Source organism: Pinus tabuliformis, chromosome 9, assembly GCF_031772625.1.
Source record: "Pinus tabuliformis cultivar Carrire ecotype Pingquan chromosome 9, CPIR1, whole genome shotgun sequence".
Classification (NCBI taxonomy): domain Eukaryota; kingdom Viridiplantae; phylum Streptophyta; class Pinopsida; order Pinales; family Pinaceae; genus Pinus; species Pinus tabuliformis.
In genome coordinates, this window is record NC_142307.1 from 1,729,404,323 (window position 1) to 1,729,424,250 (window position 19,928).

General features: G+C 37.9%; 1 protein-coding gene across 3 annotated transcripts in view; it reads left to right on the forward strand.

Moving 5' to 3' along the window:
* The window catches only part of LOC149155623 (uncharacterized), a 328,425-nt gene that overhangs the window by 232,472 nt on the left and 76,025 nt on the right, over window positions 1-19,928 (forward strand). For all 3 annotated transcript variants that reach the window (XM_089445820.1, XM_089445821.1, XM_089445822.1), the window contains one exon: window positions 58-156. In XM_089445820.1, coding sequence (XP_089301946.1) covers window positions 58-156 — 99 coding nt within the window. The remainder of the gene's footprint in view (window positions 1-57; window positions 157-19,928) is intronic.

Sequence of the window (19,928 nt, forward strand, 5' to 3'; positions counted from 1 at the left end):
TAGCTGCTAAAGGAATTTGTTTCAAAGGATTGAATAAATAAGTTTATTACACTGCAGGTCAGAAGAAAAGATTTTTGGATGCTTTCAGCAGTTGGTAAAGTACTAAAGGATTTCATCCCAAGGCTCTCACATCAAGCAGATGGCCTTATATTTCAGGTAAGTGGTGATTTTCTTATGATATGACCTATGCGATACATATTTTTTATATATCCAGTCTCACCAAGTATGATAGAAAGTTTCAAACAATAACATTATCTTTAGTTTTTGACATATTTACCTATGATTCAACTCTCTGTTGATTTTTATGCTATATACAAGTTTCTGAAACCTTAGGAAAGACATCAGACATGATAACACACTACATGTGAATTTTGTGCATGTGCATTGTGAAGACTCTTATAAAGCTGAAATTTACCAGATATATTTATATGTAAGTAGCGTCTTTGATTCCTGATCTATTGCTGGTCAAATGCAACAGCTGCTGAGATGCTATTTTTATGTCAGTGGTCAGTATGCTTTAATTATAATGCAGTGGTCTGTACAGGCTCTTCCTAAATTCTCACCTTCACTTGTAAGCCCATGTTACTTATAAATCACACTGACAGCTTTAGGTCATTTGTAGATATCACTATAGTTCTTTTCTTGCTTTTCTTCTAGATGTTTTACTTTATCCTATCTGTATCTCTTATACACTAGAGTACTGAAAGTCAAGCTGAAATTTACCGGATATATGGATATATTTATATGTAAGCAACTTCAACCCATGTTGATCTATTGGCAGTCAAAATGAAACATTTGCTGACATACTGGGTCCATTTTTGTGTCGGTGGTCAGATCAGATCCTCCAAGATCTGTGATGGAAGTGGATCCCATGGAGAAGGAAACTGATCATGAAATGGATCCCAAAACTTCAGTGCTTATTTGATCCACGAATCACCAAAAATACTGATTTCATGATCTGTTCTATCGTTATAGTCAACATCTGTTGTCAAGGTCTAATCTATCCTTATGTGCTACACTGTTTCTCATTTCACCAACTATTATTTAGTCATGCTACAGCCTTCAAGAAAACCACTTTATTCACGGCTAATATGGACATGTGGATATGGCTCACAAAAACACTGTTATCATCTGCTTCATGCTCATAATGAAATCATCTTCAAAATTATCAATTATCAATGATGGTTATAACTTGTAGCGTATTGTTATGGTACATGGATGGCATAATAGTAATATGCATGAAAACTCTCTTTTTTGGTTATAGTTCTGATATGATTCCTGAGTGGTTTATGATAGAAATTAAATATATTTACAAGGGTAGAAAATTTATTTAATTTTTATGATAAATCACTCAGGAACAGGGTTGCAGGGGAGTGGCTCCCCTCCCATTTGAATTTCTCCTGGAGTGTGCTCTGAGCGAGAGCAACCCAGGAGCGTGCTCCCAAAATTCGCTTCCTGGTTTTTTCACAAAATTGTTGTCACAGAGATGTTCCAAACGCAAATTTTTTTCGAAGAAACAAGAGTTTTCAAGTAGAGCAATGTAATATTCAAGCTTATGTCCCTACTATTGTTATGCAATTCATCATAATGTTAAATTTTTAAAGTTAAAGGATGATTTTACTTAAATTTTTAACATTAACATGAAATGACTCAGGATGTTTGAGAGTGGTTCTGACCTCATTGGATTTCATATGGAGAAAGTAGAATTTAGATCTCACTCAAAATCCAACAGACTTATAAGTTTTTCAGGATTTCAAGTTTGAGGGGATTGCAATGTTTCCAATGGCTTTTGTCATGTACTAGGTATGAGACTCGTATTTAATCAAGAGCACCAAACCCTCTGTACCTTGATGATAGTGACATTGGTTGTCAAACTCCTCTATCATGACCCTACTAAAAATTTACATATCACTCAAACAATCATGACTTGACATGCTACATTTTTTCTATCTTATGTTAATTGTTTAAAGGGTGATATTAATGACAAAGATCCCAAGATAGGCAATGATTTTGATGATATGTAGCTATTTGTTGTAGCATGATTTTTTGGATGCTAGAGGCTATCTATAGCCTATTTGTTGATGTATTTTTGATTCAGAGATGGATTGCACTCGATGCTCTTTTGGTCATGTGCACCCTTACATGCTATATAAATGAGAACTTGTAACTTGTGGACGTGGTTGATGAAGATTATAACTTCTAGATGATTGATGTTATATGGTTTAATCCATTTTTTTATGCATTTTATATCTAATTCATCATTCTACATGCTTTTGTTGACATAATATATAAAAATATATATTATATAAAAATTTGCTCTTGATTCGCTTTTGACCCCAGAGATTTCAAAAATGTTGCTCCCCACTCCTGCTTGTTGAAATATGTAACTAGGTTCAGTCTTCATAATGACAAATGTAATCATGATTTTATGTATTTAATGAAAAGAAAAAAATAAATTTATGATTGTGAGTCTTGACGCATGCTCAAGAGAATTTATTTTTATAGGTCAAAGCACCCATTGAGTGCTTCTAGGTTTGTCGTAAAGTCATTGAGTCATTGTCATGTATGAATGACCCCTTTGGGCATATTACATATTATAAGAAAAATTATTTGAGTCAAAATAGAGTCAACAAGACCATGTCAAATGTGCAAGCATCAAGTCGACTTAAAAAGATATGTCAAGAAGCCTATATATAGAGCCATTGACCTTATTTGAAGAGCACTCACTCAAGCACAAGAAAATTCAATCAAAGGACAAGAAGAAGCTTCCTATCCTAGCAAAGGAAGAAGGCAAAAATGAATTGTTTGGGTCTATTTTAGGGTGAAAATCTCTCACATGTGCAAGAAAGATTGGGTACTATATGTTGCTGCAGAAGCTGAGTTATTACAGTCATCCAAGAGGGCATAAACAAGGAGGAAGTCAAGGCACCTTTCAAGAAGAATTGCAAAAGGAGTGACTATCCAAGCGAAGAGGAATCAAGGGATAAAACTTTGTCTGTCTCTCACACATGCTGCAACTAGGGTTTCTGAAGAGGCTGAAAAATTGTAGCCCTGTAGCAAGAGGCCGAAATTCTAGAGGAGCCGAAAACAGAGGTGCAAAAGTCAGTTTGACTAGCGTTGACTTGCAAAAGAAGAGTTGTGTTGTCGTTCTGTATTTTTGAGGTTGAGGGAGTAAACACATAGGACAACATCAAAACTACTTTGGAAACTGGGATCTAGCGCTGCCTGCTTCAAAGAGTGATCTCTCTGTAAAATTTAGCTTTGTTTTATGTGAATTTTAGGCTAGTTATGACTGTACTTGTTTGTCTTGATTTGATTGGTTTGGTTGATTTAAGTATTATAGTTCCATTGGGCTATGGAGTCTAAAGATTTAATTGGATTTGGCATCAAATTTTAGAGGAGTTTCACAGGGCAAGCTAGGTTGTACTATTTGGATCTTTTTCAGAAATTAAATGGATTGTGAAATAGCAGAAAGGTATGGCTTAGTAGAGATTAAGGAGCAACTAAGAATTCCTTAATTTGACTTCAGTGGAAAACATAAAAATTACCAACTACCAGAATAGGGTGCTCTAAATAACAAATCATATTCATCACAATTTCTATTAAGTAATTAAGATTTTAGAATAACAGAGAAAGAAAAACAATGTTTAAACAAATAAACTGAAGAAACACATCACCATTTGGTACACCACATGAATCCTGTGAAAAGGTCCTTGTATTATTGATGCTCTAGCACTTTGAAAAATTACAATATGCAGAGGAAATTACATTCAGAAATCAACCCTTAATACTTCAAATAGTGAAGTATTTATACAAAATAATTACAAAAACGATGTCTCAATAGACAATGTATTATTAGCCTAATTACAAACAATAAGATTTATCTCTGGCAGAAAAATAGGCCACATAGACAGCTAGAAGGAAAGGTGGCTCTGTTTTGGTGGATTCGGTTGTTGAGTCAACCTGAAACTGTGCTGCGTTGATGTGTTGACTGTTGTGCTGGCTGATGTGCTGGCCGCTGTCTTACTGCACTCGAATTACCTTTTTAATCTGGTTAAACGCAAAGTTCTTCCATCTCTTTTCATCTGTTATGGTCAATTTAATCACCCTCCGGTAAATTTCATCGACCTCTGTGTATTTGGCAAAAGTGGGCTTTACTGTAAAAATATGTTTTACCTCATTCTGTATGTAGAAGTCATTTGACATGGTTTCTAAAAACGCTTTTGGTGTCATACTGCCTTTTATCCCACTGAACTTGATACTGCTTCTGGCCATTTCCTTCATCTTTAGGACATAGCCTTCTTGAGTGATCAATTTATCATTTATCACATAAATGCTGGGTAGCCCTTTTTGGATTAATGCTTCAATTTTGTAGCAGAACTTGTTTACTCCCAACTCCAATGTTTCACACATTTCCTCCAATTGATCAATGAGGTTCCTTTTGGTCAAAACTTTCTTGACTTCTAAAATAGTGGCAGTCCTGTCATTGATTCATAATTCTTCAAGTTCATATTTGGACTTAGAATTCAGGAATCTGATAAAGTTGGAGGCTTGTGTGGGCATTTATCCAAACTTCTCCCTTCCCTGAACAATGGTTTTTGTAGCTTTTTCTATCAATTCCTTCTGCTCAAAGATGATTTGGATAGATGGCCAAATCTCATTCATAGAGTCTAGAATACCCATCCAAATGGTTTCCCATCCAAGGTCTGACCAATTGAGGTATCCCTTTCTACCTTCTGTAACTTCTCCAACAGTCTCTGTGATTTCTGCATTTCAGCAAGACGAGAAGTTTTAGCTCTGGCCTTTTGTTTTTCTAGAGCTTTGAGTCCCTGCAAAGTCTTGATCTCTTCTGACTGGATGGACATGTTATCCAATGTCTTTGTTACATGTTCAACACTTACAATATGAGTGGAAGAAGTAGCTGCAGTGGCTATCCCTGTTTTTGGAAGCTGAGAAATGGGTATGGCATCCATGGCGATAATGGCCATCTTCTGACTCTGTTCTTTCTCCTTTATCATTTTCTCCATTTCTGCCTCCATCTGTCTAATCTGTATGTTTTGCTCTATAATCAACTTCATCATGTCGGCCTTTTGTGCCTCATTTTCTTGAATTTCCTTGGTTAAGGGGTCCTCTGTGGCTGGCAGCTTAAGTTTCTTTCTTAATGCTGCAATGTGCAGATTCTTCTTCTTGATAATCTCCTCTGCAACATTGACATCTTTAGGATCATATCCTATCTTTACCACCAAATCTTCCAAAGACTTGATCCACTTATCCTTTGCTAATGAGGATACCTTCTCCATTTTCAACCTAAGTTGCACGAAACGGGGAAACGGGTACGAGTTTCCGAAACGGGAAGCGATACGAAACGCAACCTCCCCAAATTTTGGAAACGGGGAAACACGAATATATATATATATATATATATATATATATATATATATATATATATATATGTGCAATCATAAAGCATAAACGATACATTATAATTTATTACACTTAAACATTAAGATTTAATTTACATCACATTTACTCATGAATGATCACATAATGAAAATAAAAATATCGGAATATCCAAAAGCAACCTTTATTATATATCCAAATCTCAAAATCAGCCTTTATTTATATTAATATATGAGGTTCAAGTACAATAAAGACTATAAGGCTGCAAGAGAGAGATCCAAATAAGGATTTTCTGCATCCACATCCCATTCTTTAGAAGGACCATTGTTGTATTGGTAGTCTCCTCCTACATAGTCGAACGACCTTAGTGCTCTTGATTAAATACACGTTTCATACCCTAGTACCCTACATGATCTTGATTATTGGGAGTTTCCCCTGCATAAAGGGCTTGGTTCTCTTGATTAAATACAAGTTGCATACCCTAGTACATGAGAAAATCCAATGGAAACATTGCAATCCCTCCAATCCTGAAATCCTGAAAAACAAATAAGTCTGCTGGATTTTGAGTGAGATCTAAAATTTTACTTTCTCCATATGAAATCCAATGAGGGCGAAACCACTCTTAAACATCCCGAGTCATTTCATGGTAATGTTAAAAATTTAAGTAAAAGGATGAAAATGAAAAATAAAAGAGAATATCACTTTTACTTTAAGAATTTAACATTACCATGAACTGCATATCCCTCGAACTTCCTGATGAACTGCATATCAACACTAGGGCAAAAATTCACTTTTATAACTTTAGACACACATCTAGAAGCAACAAGAAGTCACTAACATACCCTAAAAGTAAATTAAAAAAAACACAAGTTAATGAGGAAACGTGGGTCGTACGGCCCTGAAACGCGTTTCCGGCCGTACTGGCCACGTTTCTGTTTCGGGAAACGTGGTAGTATGGCCGGAAACGCGTTTCACGGCCGTACCAAACACGTTTCCACGTTTCGTACTACGGAAACGGGCCTCTATACCACGTTTCCTGCAACATAGTTTTCAACTGAGACTGAACATTGACAAATGAAATCTACAACTTGGACAATGAGATAGCAGTGTTAGTTAATGTGGAAGATATCATCTCACCAGTCTGCTTCTGCATCTCCATTTGATCAATGGGATGTATGTCTTTGGTGATGAACTCAAAGGTTGTGCTCTTGTGGTCTGCCGATGTTTTTGAATGTGGACTCTGGGCCTCAAGAAAAGCCATTTGCATCTTCCCATGCTCTGTGTCAAAAACTGATAACAATATGCTTTGTGAGCTGGAGGCCTGCTTCCAAAACTGATTATAGGTACTGTTTTTAAGAATCTCATTCTTAAGCCTAATCTCTCCGTACTTATCAAAAACTGTCTTTTCCTTCTCTCCTTGGACATTCTGTGAATCTAGCTCTGTTTCCTTCTGACCTTGTGATGATGAAGGTTCAGTAGGAGATGTTACAAATTTGTTGCTTGCAGGTGGTGAGTCTGTAATTATGATGGAAGCCTACTCTTTTGTCTCTTTGTCCACATCTGTCCTAGGAGTCAATTTTGTCCTCTTCCTGTAACTAATCCTGAACTCTTTGGCCTCACTTCCAGTGGTTGATGATGATCCCTCCTCCCTTTGTGTTTTGGTTGATTTCTCATGAGGAGTGGGAGTCTGCAGACTGGAAGTAGAAAAGAGTTGTTTTTTCATCTTCCTACAAGGTGTTTTCTGTCCATTCCAACTGATTTTCATACTTTTCTATTTCAGGTCTTGAAGTATGGATGGAGGGAGTACTTTGTTTTCTACCATGGGCTTTGAAATAATGCCACAAGGGTCATAAGGCCATGTACAACTCAGGTTGAACTTCATTTCTTTAAGCATTTTCTCTGCCTCTTCACCTGCTGTCTTGTTATTACATACAAATGGGCCCTCCTGTGTCTTTATACGAAACTGTGATTTCTTCTTAGCCACTAAAAAATGAATATCATCAGAATTTAACTTCTGTCTGATGTATTCCAGGGCAAAAATCTTCATGGGGATGTATTTACTATTTAGGGAGTTTGTATGGTGCCGATTCACAACCATAAACCTTGATTTTTGTGTAGTTTTGGAATAAATACCAATATCCAGTCTTAGCTTGATTTGTTAGATGCAAAATTCTTTTGATATCTTCACTAATTTTGGGCTGTATGGAACTGTTAAGGATGTTCATGGTTGGGTGAACAAATTCCTCAATAAACTTCTTGTAAGTAGATTCTTGCTGTTCTTTCATGACCAATGAAGTCCAAAAGATCATTGGCCGCTGGTTTCCTGCGTCAACAAGCTGCTTCTATATTGCAAAACTAAACTTATTTGCTTGATAATAAAGGGACATGTAGATTAAAATGGAGGTGTAATTAAACACCTGTTCTGTGGGAAATTTTAGAAATTGCTCATGAATGCTATTAGCCAAGAATTGACTAAAATTGAATACAATGGATGACTTACTGTCTATGGAAAATATGGAGAGGGAACCTAAAATGGCCTCATCTACCCATTGATCAGAATAATAAACCAAAATATAGGAAATTATGGATATAATTTGCTTGGCTTAATCAGGGAAGATGGAGGAAGGATATGGAGGATTCTTCTTAGGTAATTGGGCATTCTCAGGCAAGAATATTTCTAAAATTTTGGCTTTCGTAGCGAAATCCAGCTTTTGATAAAGCTGGGTGAGGGCTTCTAAGGAGAAAGGAGCAATATTTTCCACAGGGGTTGCAACATCATTTGGTCCATGGATTGGGTAGTAATTGTAAAGAGAATGTCACCGGATGGGGCCATGATAGCTCTTTGGGCAGGGACATAACAGGCCTGACATTTTCTAGTAAATTCAGGGGCTTGGAAGGTCAGAGGGAAGATATAATGGGGAAGATTGGACTCCTAGAGCCTAATTTCATCAGTTTTATCTGCATGCTTGTCTTCCAACCAACAATATAACTCTAAAAAGTCATAGTCACACTAGGTTTCATTAATCCGATAATCCCTATCAGCTAAAGGGATGTGATCTAAATCTATGGAGGGAGGGATCAAGGGATTAACAAGTTTATCTTGAGTTTTTCTCTTGGGAGGCATGACTGTATTAGTGAAAGATAAGAGGAATTGACAAAAGAGATTACCGGGAAACAATAGGGGTAACGAATTTTCAGAGAAAGGAGATAAAGGACTGTCAGTTTTGATCTGGTTCTGGACGAGGAAAAGCTCTGAGAATGGTCGCTGTGCAAAAGCTGTTAGCTACAGAGAATGAGCAGTGAAAAGAAGGAGAGCGGTAGCTTCAGAAGCTTTTAAATAATGCTGCGAAAATCCCGTTGGAAATGGCATGGGACTGTTAAGTTTGAATGGTTACCCGAGAATTGAATTGAGTGGCAAACAATTGTTTTTTGCCGGGAGTGCATTTAAGTGGACAATGGTTAGGTGACGTGGTGAGGGGTGAGTGGAGGAAACATCGTGGTAGGGACGCAGTAAAGTGGGCGAAGGGAAAGCGGTTTCAGAGGGGTAGAGGTTGTTAAGTCGTTTTGGCCGGGGGTACGAAATCGGGAGATGCTGCCACGTTAGGATGGGGCCCGACGAGAGAAACAACCTTTTCGGACCCCCCTTGGACAGTAAAGGCAGGATGAAGAGGGGGGCCTGAAGAAAGATATGGGCCGTGGATTGTAAGGAGGAGCGGATCTCGACGCTTTGACAACGCTATCTTTTAACCATGTACGACAGAGAAGCTTTGTCGCCATGTGCCTTTATGTTTTTCCTTTTTGACTAAGGATAAAGGTTTAGGAATAAAATTATGAAAAAACACTTTATCCCATTTCGCCCGTTTTCTTTTTTACCATATCATTAAAACTTAGGATATAAATGGCGTAGGCATATATTTATAAAAACCATATAATTTACCTACCCTTAACTAAACTAACATTTTATATTTTCTAAAGGGTGCACTTAGACTAGAAAACCCACAGTATTTTCTTTTGTACAAAATGAAAAACTATCTAAATCCTATCACAATTTCAACAATTGATTTAGATTAAATAGTTGAATCAATGTCATTTTCTACCTAACTACCGATTTATTAGAATAATGCTATTTTAGTGTTTAATGCTCATCTATGATCTTATTAGCAGTTTCTTATTAGAAACTTGCTGTTTCTATTTTCTTAATAGAAACTTGTTGTTTCTATTTTCTTAGTAGAAACTTGTTGTTTCTGTAAATACAGTGGTATTATTTATTGAGCTCATTGCTCATTGTAGTTCAATTCAATTCATTCATTGATTATGGTATCGAAGCTCAGGTATTTTTTCAAAATTTTTCATTGTTTGAAAAATTTCATACTTCATTTTGAAATTGCTGGGCATCACAATGTCTGTTGGAGTTTCAGCGTTTGCCCTTGTGATTATTTCGAGTTAGGATTTGGGGTTTTCTCTGGTTGATGCAATTTCACCGGTCCGGGTAACTGTAGGGGTGAAAGTGGACGGTTTTGTGGTGCGGGACATTGCGTTCGAGAATACTGCGGGGCCGGAGATGCATCAGGCTATCGCCCTCAGAGTCAATAGCGATCTCTCAGCATTCGAGAGGTGTGCCTTTCTTGGACACTAGGACACCCTATACGCGCACGTCCTCTGCCAGTTTTATCAGAATTGCAGGATTGAAGGCAACGTCGACTTCATATTTGGAAACGCATTCTCGTCTGCCCTCGTCAGAGGACGTTTTGGCTGTAGTGGAGAGCTTTGAGACTTGTTTGCTTGTTCGAAGACTTTTCGTTGCAGCATTGGATGGTTTGCCGGCTAATTTCCCTGCATTTTTCAACTACCAAACTCGCAATCTCGTTTTCTACTGTCTGATCGGTAGGTAAATCGTGCTTTTTTTTGTCGCTATTCCCTTTTATTGGCTCTTTCGCGTAAAGAAAACCAGAACTGTTTTCTTCTTCTGCTGTGATTTGAATTGTCCAGGCCTCTTTTTTACATTTCTTTGTTGATTTACCATGTCTTACCTCACGTTGACCCTTCACGTTGACCTCCAGAGTTCTGTGAAATACCAGAATCCTGAGATTGCAAGCGTTGCTCCTATGATTGATGATAATCCTGTTTCTGCCGAAATTCTGTTATGCCGAAATTGTGGACTTGTTTGACTTTCATCACCCATTTGTTCTCCATCATGAGCACCTATAAGTTTATCTTTATCATGTTGCTCTGATTTCTCTTTATCAGAAATTGCATTGCCAGGAATCTCACTATCAAGGAAGAAAGAGTGCAATATTGACATAGCCTTCTCACATATTTCCATCCATACCTCTTCACTGTAATCAGCACTACGTGGAAGAATCAACACATTTGGCATTTCTCCCTGCCTAAGCTTCTCAAAACAATTGCTAGTTCTATTTCATATTACGCCAACACCTATCAGATTTTGTCTGGATCAGCCAACATTTGCATTGAAATCCGTGCCGGACTCCTTTGTTGTTTTCTGTGTCTTGGGAAACGTGTAGATGGCCTCGCTAACCAACCTGATGTTGGAAGGAAGTCAACGCTTTAATGGCACCAATTATAACTTCTGGAAACAAAGAATGTTGAACATTTTTGAATATAGGCGTCTTGACCAGCTTGTTTTGGGCAAAGAGCTCAACCCTGGTACAACTGGTGCTGATCAAGATAAGTTTGATGATCAAAATCGAGAGGCTGTTATGCTTCTCAAACTCTCTGTGACTAATGATCAGTTACCACAGATTCCTTCTGGCAAGACAATTGCCGAAATTTGGCAACATTTGAAGGAACTACATGAAACATCCGACAAGAGCAGAGCTTTCTTTCTAAAGAATCAGTGGTTCTCCATCATGATGGACGAACGTATGTATTTACAACAACATCTTAACAAGATTAAAGACATTCGAGATAAGCTCAAAGCCATTGGTCAGACCATGGAGGAAGAAGATATGGTAGTCATCACTCTAAAAAGTCTACCAAAACCTTATGAGCACTTCATAGACACACTCAACATTACCTCCACTAATGTTGATCTGAAGTTTTCGGAGTTATGCACCAAACTCCTGCAGCAGGATCGTTGGAAACAACAGTTTGGTAGGTGGTGCTTCATCAACCTCTTCAGAAAATGCTTTTGCTGCCAAATATCAGTCCTCTCAGTCCTTTCAGCAGAAAGGTTCTTCTCAGCGTTCTGATCTTGCTAAGAAGAAAACTGTGCAGTGTAATTACTGTCACAAGTTCGGCCACATGAAGAAAGATTTCCGACAGAGGATTTCTTCTGAACAAAAGAAGCAGGGAGGGTCTCACCAGAAAGGGAATGTTGCAGAACATTCCGAGTAGAAGGAATCTGACTTTTACGCCTTTATGCCTAAGAGGTCCTCAGATCATGCCACGTCTTTTGCCCGGTACATTGACTCTGGTGCATCACGTCATTTCTCTCACAGGCGTGACTGGTTTACTGACTTCTCATCTTTCAGTAATTCTGTGGTATTCGGCAGAGGTGAGGAGTACACAGTGGTTGGCCGAGGTACAATTCAAATCCAGTCTGATGGGCGCACACTTATCTTCCTGAATGTGTACTATGTTCCTGGTATGGAAATTAATCTGCTGTTTGTCAGCTAGATTATGAGGAACTCTCCTCAGCTCGATGTGGTGTTCAGTGTGCACAAGTGCTCCATTATTGACAGGGAAACTTATCTTATGGTTGCTGTTGGCCTCGAGGATCATGGTCTACACAGGCTTCTTGACGCTGGTGATTCTCGAGAAGTGGCTCTAGCAGCTCGTGTTTCTCCCATCAGCATTCTGTAGATATGGGCATCTAAACATTCAGTATCTCTCTCAACTATCTCGGGAGGGACTTGTGTTCGTGTTACCTGATATTCAGAGTCAGCAATTGGGAGTGTGTGGCGCCTGCCAAGCGGGAAAGCAACATCGGTCTTCATTCAAGGATGGAGAATCTTGGCGCACATCTAAGGTGCTCCAGTGAATTCATGCTAATATTTGTGGTCCTATGAATACATCTTCAGTTACTAGTTGCAAATATTTTTTTCTTATTATAGATGATTTCAGTAGAAAGATGTGGGAGTACTTTCTAAAACATAAATCTGATGTATTTAGTATCTTTCAGAAGTTTAAGTCCTTAGTTGAAAAAGAGTCTGGCTTTAATATCATAACTCTTAGAACAAATAACGGGGGGGAATTTTGTTCTTCTGCTTCTCCAACTTCTGTGATACCCATGGCATCAAACACCAGTTAACTACACCCTACAATCCTCAGAAAAACAGTGTTGTCGAATGTCGCAACCGTATGGTTGTTGAAATGGATCGTTCCATGTTATAACACAGGAGTGTTCTGAACAAATTTTGGGCTGAAGCAGTGTTTACTGCTGTCTATCTTCTTAACCGATCACCTACTCAGGCTGTTAAAGGGAGGACTCCAGAAGAGGTTTGGTTTGGCTGTAAGCCTAAGATCAGTCACCTCAAAGTGTTTGGCTCGGTTGCATATGTTTGGATTCAAGTTGCTAAGCGCTCTAAGTTGGATTCCAAAAGCAAGAAACTCTGGATGACAGGGTACAATGATCACCACAAGGCCTATAGGCTAATAGATTTAGACACTGATCATCTTATCTTCAGTCAGGACGTAGTAGTTGATGAAGACAGAGGGTTCTTTCAGTCCCCTCCTTTTGTGCAGTGTTCTGAGGATGAGCCTCCCGGTGTTCTTCTTTCGTTAGGTCCACTTGATGGGAGGGATGATGCAGCATCAGTATTTGATGATGCACTACTTGAGTTCCCTCCAGAAAATAATCCTCCTCTCGCTACTCCTGTTGTTCCTGAACCTCCTCCACCTACTCCAGATATTGGTTCTTCTACTCTGCGGCCTAAATAGTGGGCTAAAACTATTGGTGATCTCCCGGATAATGAGCTCCTTGAAGGTAGAACTTCCAAAAATAAGAGCGAACAACAACCTACAATAAATTTTCCTCTTATGGCTAACGTACATAGTGTTTTTGAGCCATAAACCTATTCAGAGGCTAAGGGTATAACTTAGTGGGAACATGCTATGGAAGCTGAATTCCAGAGTCTTCAGAAGAATCATACTTGGACCCTTTCTGATCTTCCTGCAGGGAAGAAGCCCATTAGCTGCAAATGGGTGTATAAAGTGAAATACAAAGCTGACGGAACCCTCGACAAGTATAAGGCTCGTCTTGTTGCTTGAGGGTTCTCATAGAATGAAGGCATAGACTATGAGGAGACCTTTGCTCCTACAGCCAAGATGAGTACCATATGGCTTGTCCTTGCCTTAGCAGCTCAGTTCAGTTGGAAAGTCCATCAGATGGATGTAAAGAGTGATTTTCTGAATGGTGGCTTACAGGAAGAAGTCTACATGACGCAGCCTCCAGGATTCAAGGTTGCCGGTCAAGAACAAAAAGTCTGTAGATTAGTCAAAGCACTCTATGGTTTGAAACAAGCCCCTCGAGCTTGGTACATGAAAATCGATAAGTACTTAACAGATCATGGTTTTCAGCGGAATCCATCTGATGCAAACTTATATATCAAACATACTGGTGATGATATATTGTTTGTGGTTGTCTATGTGGATGACCTTATCATTACTGGCAGTTCAATACATTTGATCCATGGGATCAAACAAGATATGTGCAACACTTTTGATATGACAGATTTGGGACTTCTTCATTACTGTTTGGGGGTTGAAGTCTGGCGGACTGAGAACATCTTTCTCTCTCAGTCCAAGTATGCCAGAAATCTTGTGGACAAGTTCAGAATGCAAGATTGCAAACCTGCCACAACTCCTATGGAACCAAGGCTCAAACTTTCAGCTCAGTCATCCTCACCACTTGTGGACGAAACTTTATTCAGGCAATTAGTGGGCAGCCTCATCTACCTTACTGCTGCTAGACCTAATATCAGTTTTGCAGTGAGCTATATTTCATGCTTCATGTCAGCTCCTAAGGCTGATCATTGGATAGCAGCGAAGCGTGTGTTGCGTTATGTGAGTGGCACTCTTGATTATGGACTTTTGTACACTCAGAGTTCAGATCCTACACTCACTGGTTACACAGATGCCGAGTGGGCTGGTTCAGTTGATGACCGTAAATCTACAGCTGGGTATGCGTTTAATCTGGGATACGGTGCTGTCACATGGACTAGTAAGAAGCCACAGGCAGTGGCTCTCTCCTCGATAGAAGCAGAGTATCGGGGAGCAGTTAAGGCATCTTGTGAGGCAGTTTGGATTTGACGTATGCTTGCGAATATGCATGTTTCCCAGGCAAGTCCTACTCCCTTGTTCTGTGATAATCAGGGAGTGCTCAAACTTGCCAAGAATCTAGTCTTCCATGAACGAACAAAGCATGTGGAAACAAGACAGATCCATTCAGTTGCTGTATGTTCCCACAACGGAGCAACCAACAGACATCTTCACCAAGCCCCTTGGTGCTGATAAGTTTGTAAAATTCAGAGGGTCTATAGGTGTTGTAAATAGATTGAGCATTAAGGGAGGGTATTAGAATAATGCTATTTTAGTGTTTAATGCTCATCTGTGATCTTATTAGCAGTTTCTTATTAGAAACTTGCTGTTTCTATTTTCTTAGTATAAACTTGTTGTTTCTATTTTCTTAGTAGAAACTTGCTATTTCTGTAAATACAGTTGTATTATTTATTGAGCTTCATTGCTCATTGTAAATCAATTCAATTCATTCATTGATTATGATTTACCAAAATTAGATTGTTTGGCAAATCTTTATTCTCTAACCTAATTTACAGAAATTTAAACATGTTTAACCATGATTACACTGTATGATTAAACAAATAGCTAGTGATTGTGGCATTTTGAACAAGTTGCACACAACCTTTATTTAACAATGATGAAGAAAACTATCTATTAGTAGTGGCATTTAGACTTGCAACACTTTCAATATTATTTTTGTTTTTTGTTTTTCTTTTGATGGGGTTCTATTTTTCATTCTTTTTCAATATTTTTGTTTTTCCTCTTTTTTATTTATACCCTCTTTTCATTTTTTATTTTATTTTTCTTTTATTTGGAAATCATTGGCAGATTGACAATTATTTACAGTATAAGATTCCTGAGATACAATACTCAAATACCTTGAGATCCTATAAATTATAGGACCCTAACATGTTGTTCAAGGAAGTCTTGTGACTTGGTCTTGGAGAGGTTCTTAGGTCAGGGGTCTTGGTCTTGGAATTCATCAATTGAAGATTCTATAAGAAGAAGAATTCGGTGGATTTTCCTTTCAGGATTGGAGAGGTTTTTGGCTTGGCTAATAGCCTATATCTCGTGTCCTTTGTCTCATTGTTCATTATGTTAACTGGTCGATGAAAAGAACTCAATAATAATCAAGCTAAAGAACAATATAATCAAGAAAAGTAAAAATTCTTCACAAGCAATTATCTTGAAAAGAGAAATCATTTACACTTGTTGCCCCTAGATTTCTCTACATCGCTTCCGCTCTCGCTCCCAAGTAACCTTGCTCAGGAATGACACCGAAACTATAGCCAAAAAAGAGAGTTCTCATGCATGTTTCTATTAGCCATCTATCTACCACAATTGATGATTGTACTTGTTTCCCCACCTTATTTGGATCCTGGCCTTTCAAAAATCTGACAAATGTGTATTTGGATCCTGGCTTTTCAAAAATCTGGCAAATGTGTATCTGGATCTAGACCTATATTTGTATCCTGGTAACTTAGTATGCTTTGATTATAATGCAGTATCCCTCACAAACTTTTCTTAAATTCTCATAATCAATTGTAAACCCATGCTACTTATAGATATTATTGATTGCTTTTGGTCATTTGTAGATATTGCTATAATTCTTAAGTAAAAGTGACCTTTTCTTTATCTTAAAATTAATTTTTTCATTAAGGTCAACATCTGTTGTCAAGTTCTTATCTTGTTGAGAAATCTAGGGTAGCTAGAATAGGTGTGATTTCTCTAAACTTGATAACTTTGACTTGTTGTACTTATAATTTGCTTCTTCTTATCTTGATTATTATGGTGTTCTTATCAACAAACAACTACCAAAACATGAAGATAAATAGAACAAATGGAGACAAGATGTAGGCTACTAGCTAGGGCCAAAACCTCTCCTAGGGAGGAAAACCCACAAGAAATTATTCTCCTCTTATAGAATCTTCAAATGACGAATTCTGAGACCCTTAGACCCAAGATAGAGACCCCTCCAAGACCAAGTCAACCTTCTTGATGAGCTTACCTTTTTAAATTCAAAACAAGTCAAATCTTTCTTCAACAACTTCTAGCAACAAATTTCAGCGCTCCAGCAACTACTACAATTTCGACCTTCCAAAACATGCTGCAACTTCGACCCTCCAGTAACTGCGACAACTTCACATGTGTGGGTGATTAGGGCTTCTTTCTGTCCTCTCTTCTTCTTCGCTTGGGTTGCTTCTTCCTTCTAAGCTAGTAAATCATCAAATAAGCTTCCTCACTTCAGATTTTGATCCTTCTTGAGAGATCAGAAAATTCGACTTTGTAGCTACAGAAACCCTAGCTTCTTTTCACACGTGTGAGAAATAGAGAGAGTAAATTTTAGAATTTCGTCTTGTGTTCGTCCTTTTAGACCTTCGCTTGTCCTTTTTCTTCTTATCTTTGCTTCCTTGAGTGAATGAGTGAGTGAGTGTCCAAATGAAATCAAATGCTTTGTATATATACCTTTCCTAGGAGCTCGAATTGTCCTAGACAGGGCCGACTTGTCTCTGCAAGCCAACTTGGTCTTAGAGGGAGTTTTTGACACATTTTGACTCAAAATTGTTGAGAAATCTAGAGGGCTATAGTTAGTATTATTTCTCTTAAACTTGACAACTGCTTGTGATGCTTCTTTACTTTTTCTTACTTATTAGCTTCTTCTCTTATTATTATGTTATTCTTATCATCAAACAACATCCCAAAAACAAGAAGATCAACAATGTGTAGGATATAGGTTGCAAGCCAGGGCCAGAACCTCTTCACCTGAGAGGAAACCCCACAAATCCCTTCTCTTCTTATAGATTCTTCAATTGACGAATTCCAGGTCATCTAGACCAAGATCAATACCCTTTTAAGACGAAGTCTGGCCTTCTTGATGATGTGCTTCCTTTGTCCAAGTCAAACCCAGTCAAATATTTTCAAGTAGCACAACTTCGACCTCTAGCTATAGAATTTCGGCCTCTACTGCAGGTCTGAAATTTTCAGCCCCTGCAACAACTGTTGCCTCCACACGTGTGAGCAAATTTAGGGCTTCCAAGGCTTCCCTTGACCTTTGCTTGAGTTTCTTCTTCTTCTAGGGCTTGAGGATGACCTAATGGACCTTCCTTCGACCTTCTTTCTGCAATTTCTCCAAGTTTGATCTTGCAGCAACAAAACCCTAGCCTCCTTTCCTTCGCACATGTGAAAAGAGAGAGAGAAATAACCCAAACACTTGTCTTCATCCTTCTTCCTTCTTCACTGGCCTTCTTCTTCTTCTCCTTCGCTTGAATGATGAGAGGATGAATGGTGTCCATAGGAGGTTGAGTTCCCTCCTATATATAGGCTTCCAAGGTGGACGAAATGCCCTAGTTTAGGCTGACTTCTTAGCTTCCAGGCCGACTTGGTCTTGGAGAGTATCTTGACACTTTAAAATGCAAAATAATTCTTTTTACAAGTTACAATGTGCCTGATGGGGTCTTCCTCATATGACAAAGACTTTTTTGATATCTTGAATCTAGGACGAATCCTAGAAGCACTCAATGGGTGCTTGACCTCTAAAATAAAAGACCTTGAGCATGAAACCCATGCTACAAAAATAACAATAATAATCTTTCATTTTACAATATACAAGAATCAAAAGTACATTTCATATTTATGAAGACCCAACCTAGTTACACATTTTTCAACAAAAATAAATTCTTTTGACTTGATACAAGATGCCGAATAGGGTCTAATACATGTGAAAATGACTTTTTTGTCTTCTTGACTTTATGACAAACCATAGAAGCACACAATGGGTGCTTTGACCTAAAACAAATTGACTTTGAGCATGAAACCCCATGCTTTATTATAACAATAATAATTTTCCTTTGTCTCTTCAAATATATAAAATTAATAGTACACAAAATATTATGAAGACTGAACCTAGTTACACATTTCAACAAATCTATCCTGACACACTACATTGTTTCTCACTTCACCAACTATTATTTAGTCCTGCCATAGCCCTCTAGAAAACCACTTTATTCATGGCTAATATGGATGTGTCTATGACTCACAAAAATGCTGTTATCATCTGCTTCATGCTCATAACAAAATCATCTTCAAAATTGTCAATCATCAAAGATGGTTATAACTTATAGCATATCATCAGTTATGGTACATGGGTGGTTAATAGTAATATGCATGTGTACTCTTTTTTTGGTTGTAGTGCTAATATGATGCCTGAGTGGTTTATCCCAAAAATTGAATAGCATTTTTATTATTTTTTTTCAAAGTTTGGCAATTGTGAGGCTACATCATGGTCATGTCCAAGAATAACACCCCAGTAGGGGGGAAATTGAACCGGTGACTTAACATCTAGGAATGCCTTAACTGCGCACTCAGTCACCATTTATCAAGACCCTGTGGACAACATTTTTATCATTTAATATATATATATATATATATATAGATATATATATAATGATAAAAATATTTTTATAATCTTTGTACTCGTTTACCCATATCTGGATCATGGCTTTTCAAAAATCTGGCAAATGTGTGTCTGGATCTAGACCTGTATCTGTATCCTGGTAACTTGTATGCTTTGATTATAATGCAGTAGTCTGTACAAAATTTTCTTAAATTCTCACTTTCACTTGTAAACCCATGCTACTTATAGACCCATTGATTGCTTTTGGTCATTTGTATATATATCTATAATTCTTTTCTTTAGCTATTTAATCTTGCTGGATCTCGTATACGTTATAGAGTCCTGAGAGTCAAAGTATATATCCTGTCTGGCATGATATTTCCTTACTTCGTTGCCAGTGAAGTGTTAAACTTAAGAACTCGTTGGAATCTATATCCTATGATTTAGATTATTATTTTTGGTGCTGATTCGAGGTTCATACCATATTGAGCTTTGCAGTTTTCACCTATTCTGTTATAATTTGCAACCACAGATATTCTATGTTGCCCATGTTTCTTCATGCAAAAAACTATCTTACACCTCACTTATGACTGACTGAGAAAGACGTTATCTTGTTATTTCTCAATTTTCAACTGAATGCAGTTAGGGGGCATATGCCTGCTCTATCATATAGTAGAGAAAAATTCTGACACTATTTGAGTTTACATTATAGATTTGCAAATGAAAATATTAATATGCAGGGATCAATGACTACTGACAAGTCTTAATATATACATAGCTATGTTGTGGTAACAGATAGGAAATACTTGATTACCTTCTTAATTCCCCTGAGTGGGTCATCTCAAAGCCCTCAAATGGCTGTTCTAAATCCGAG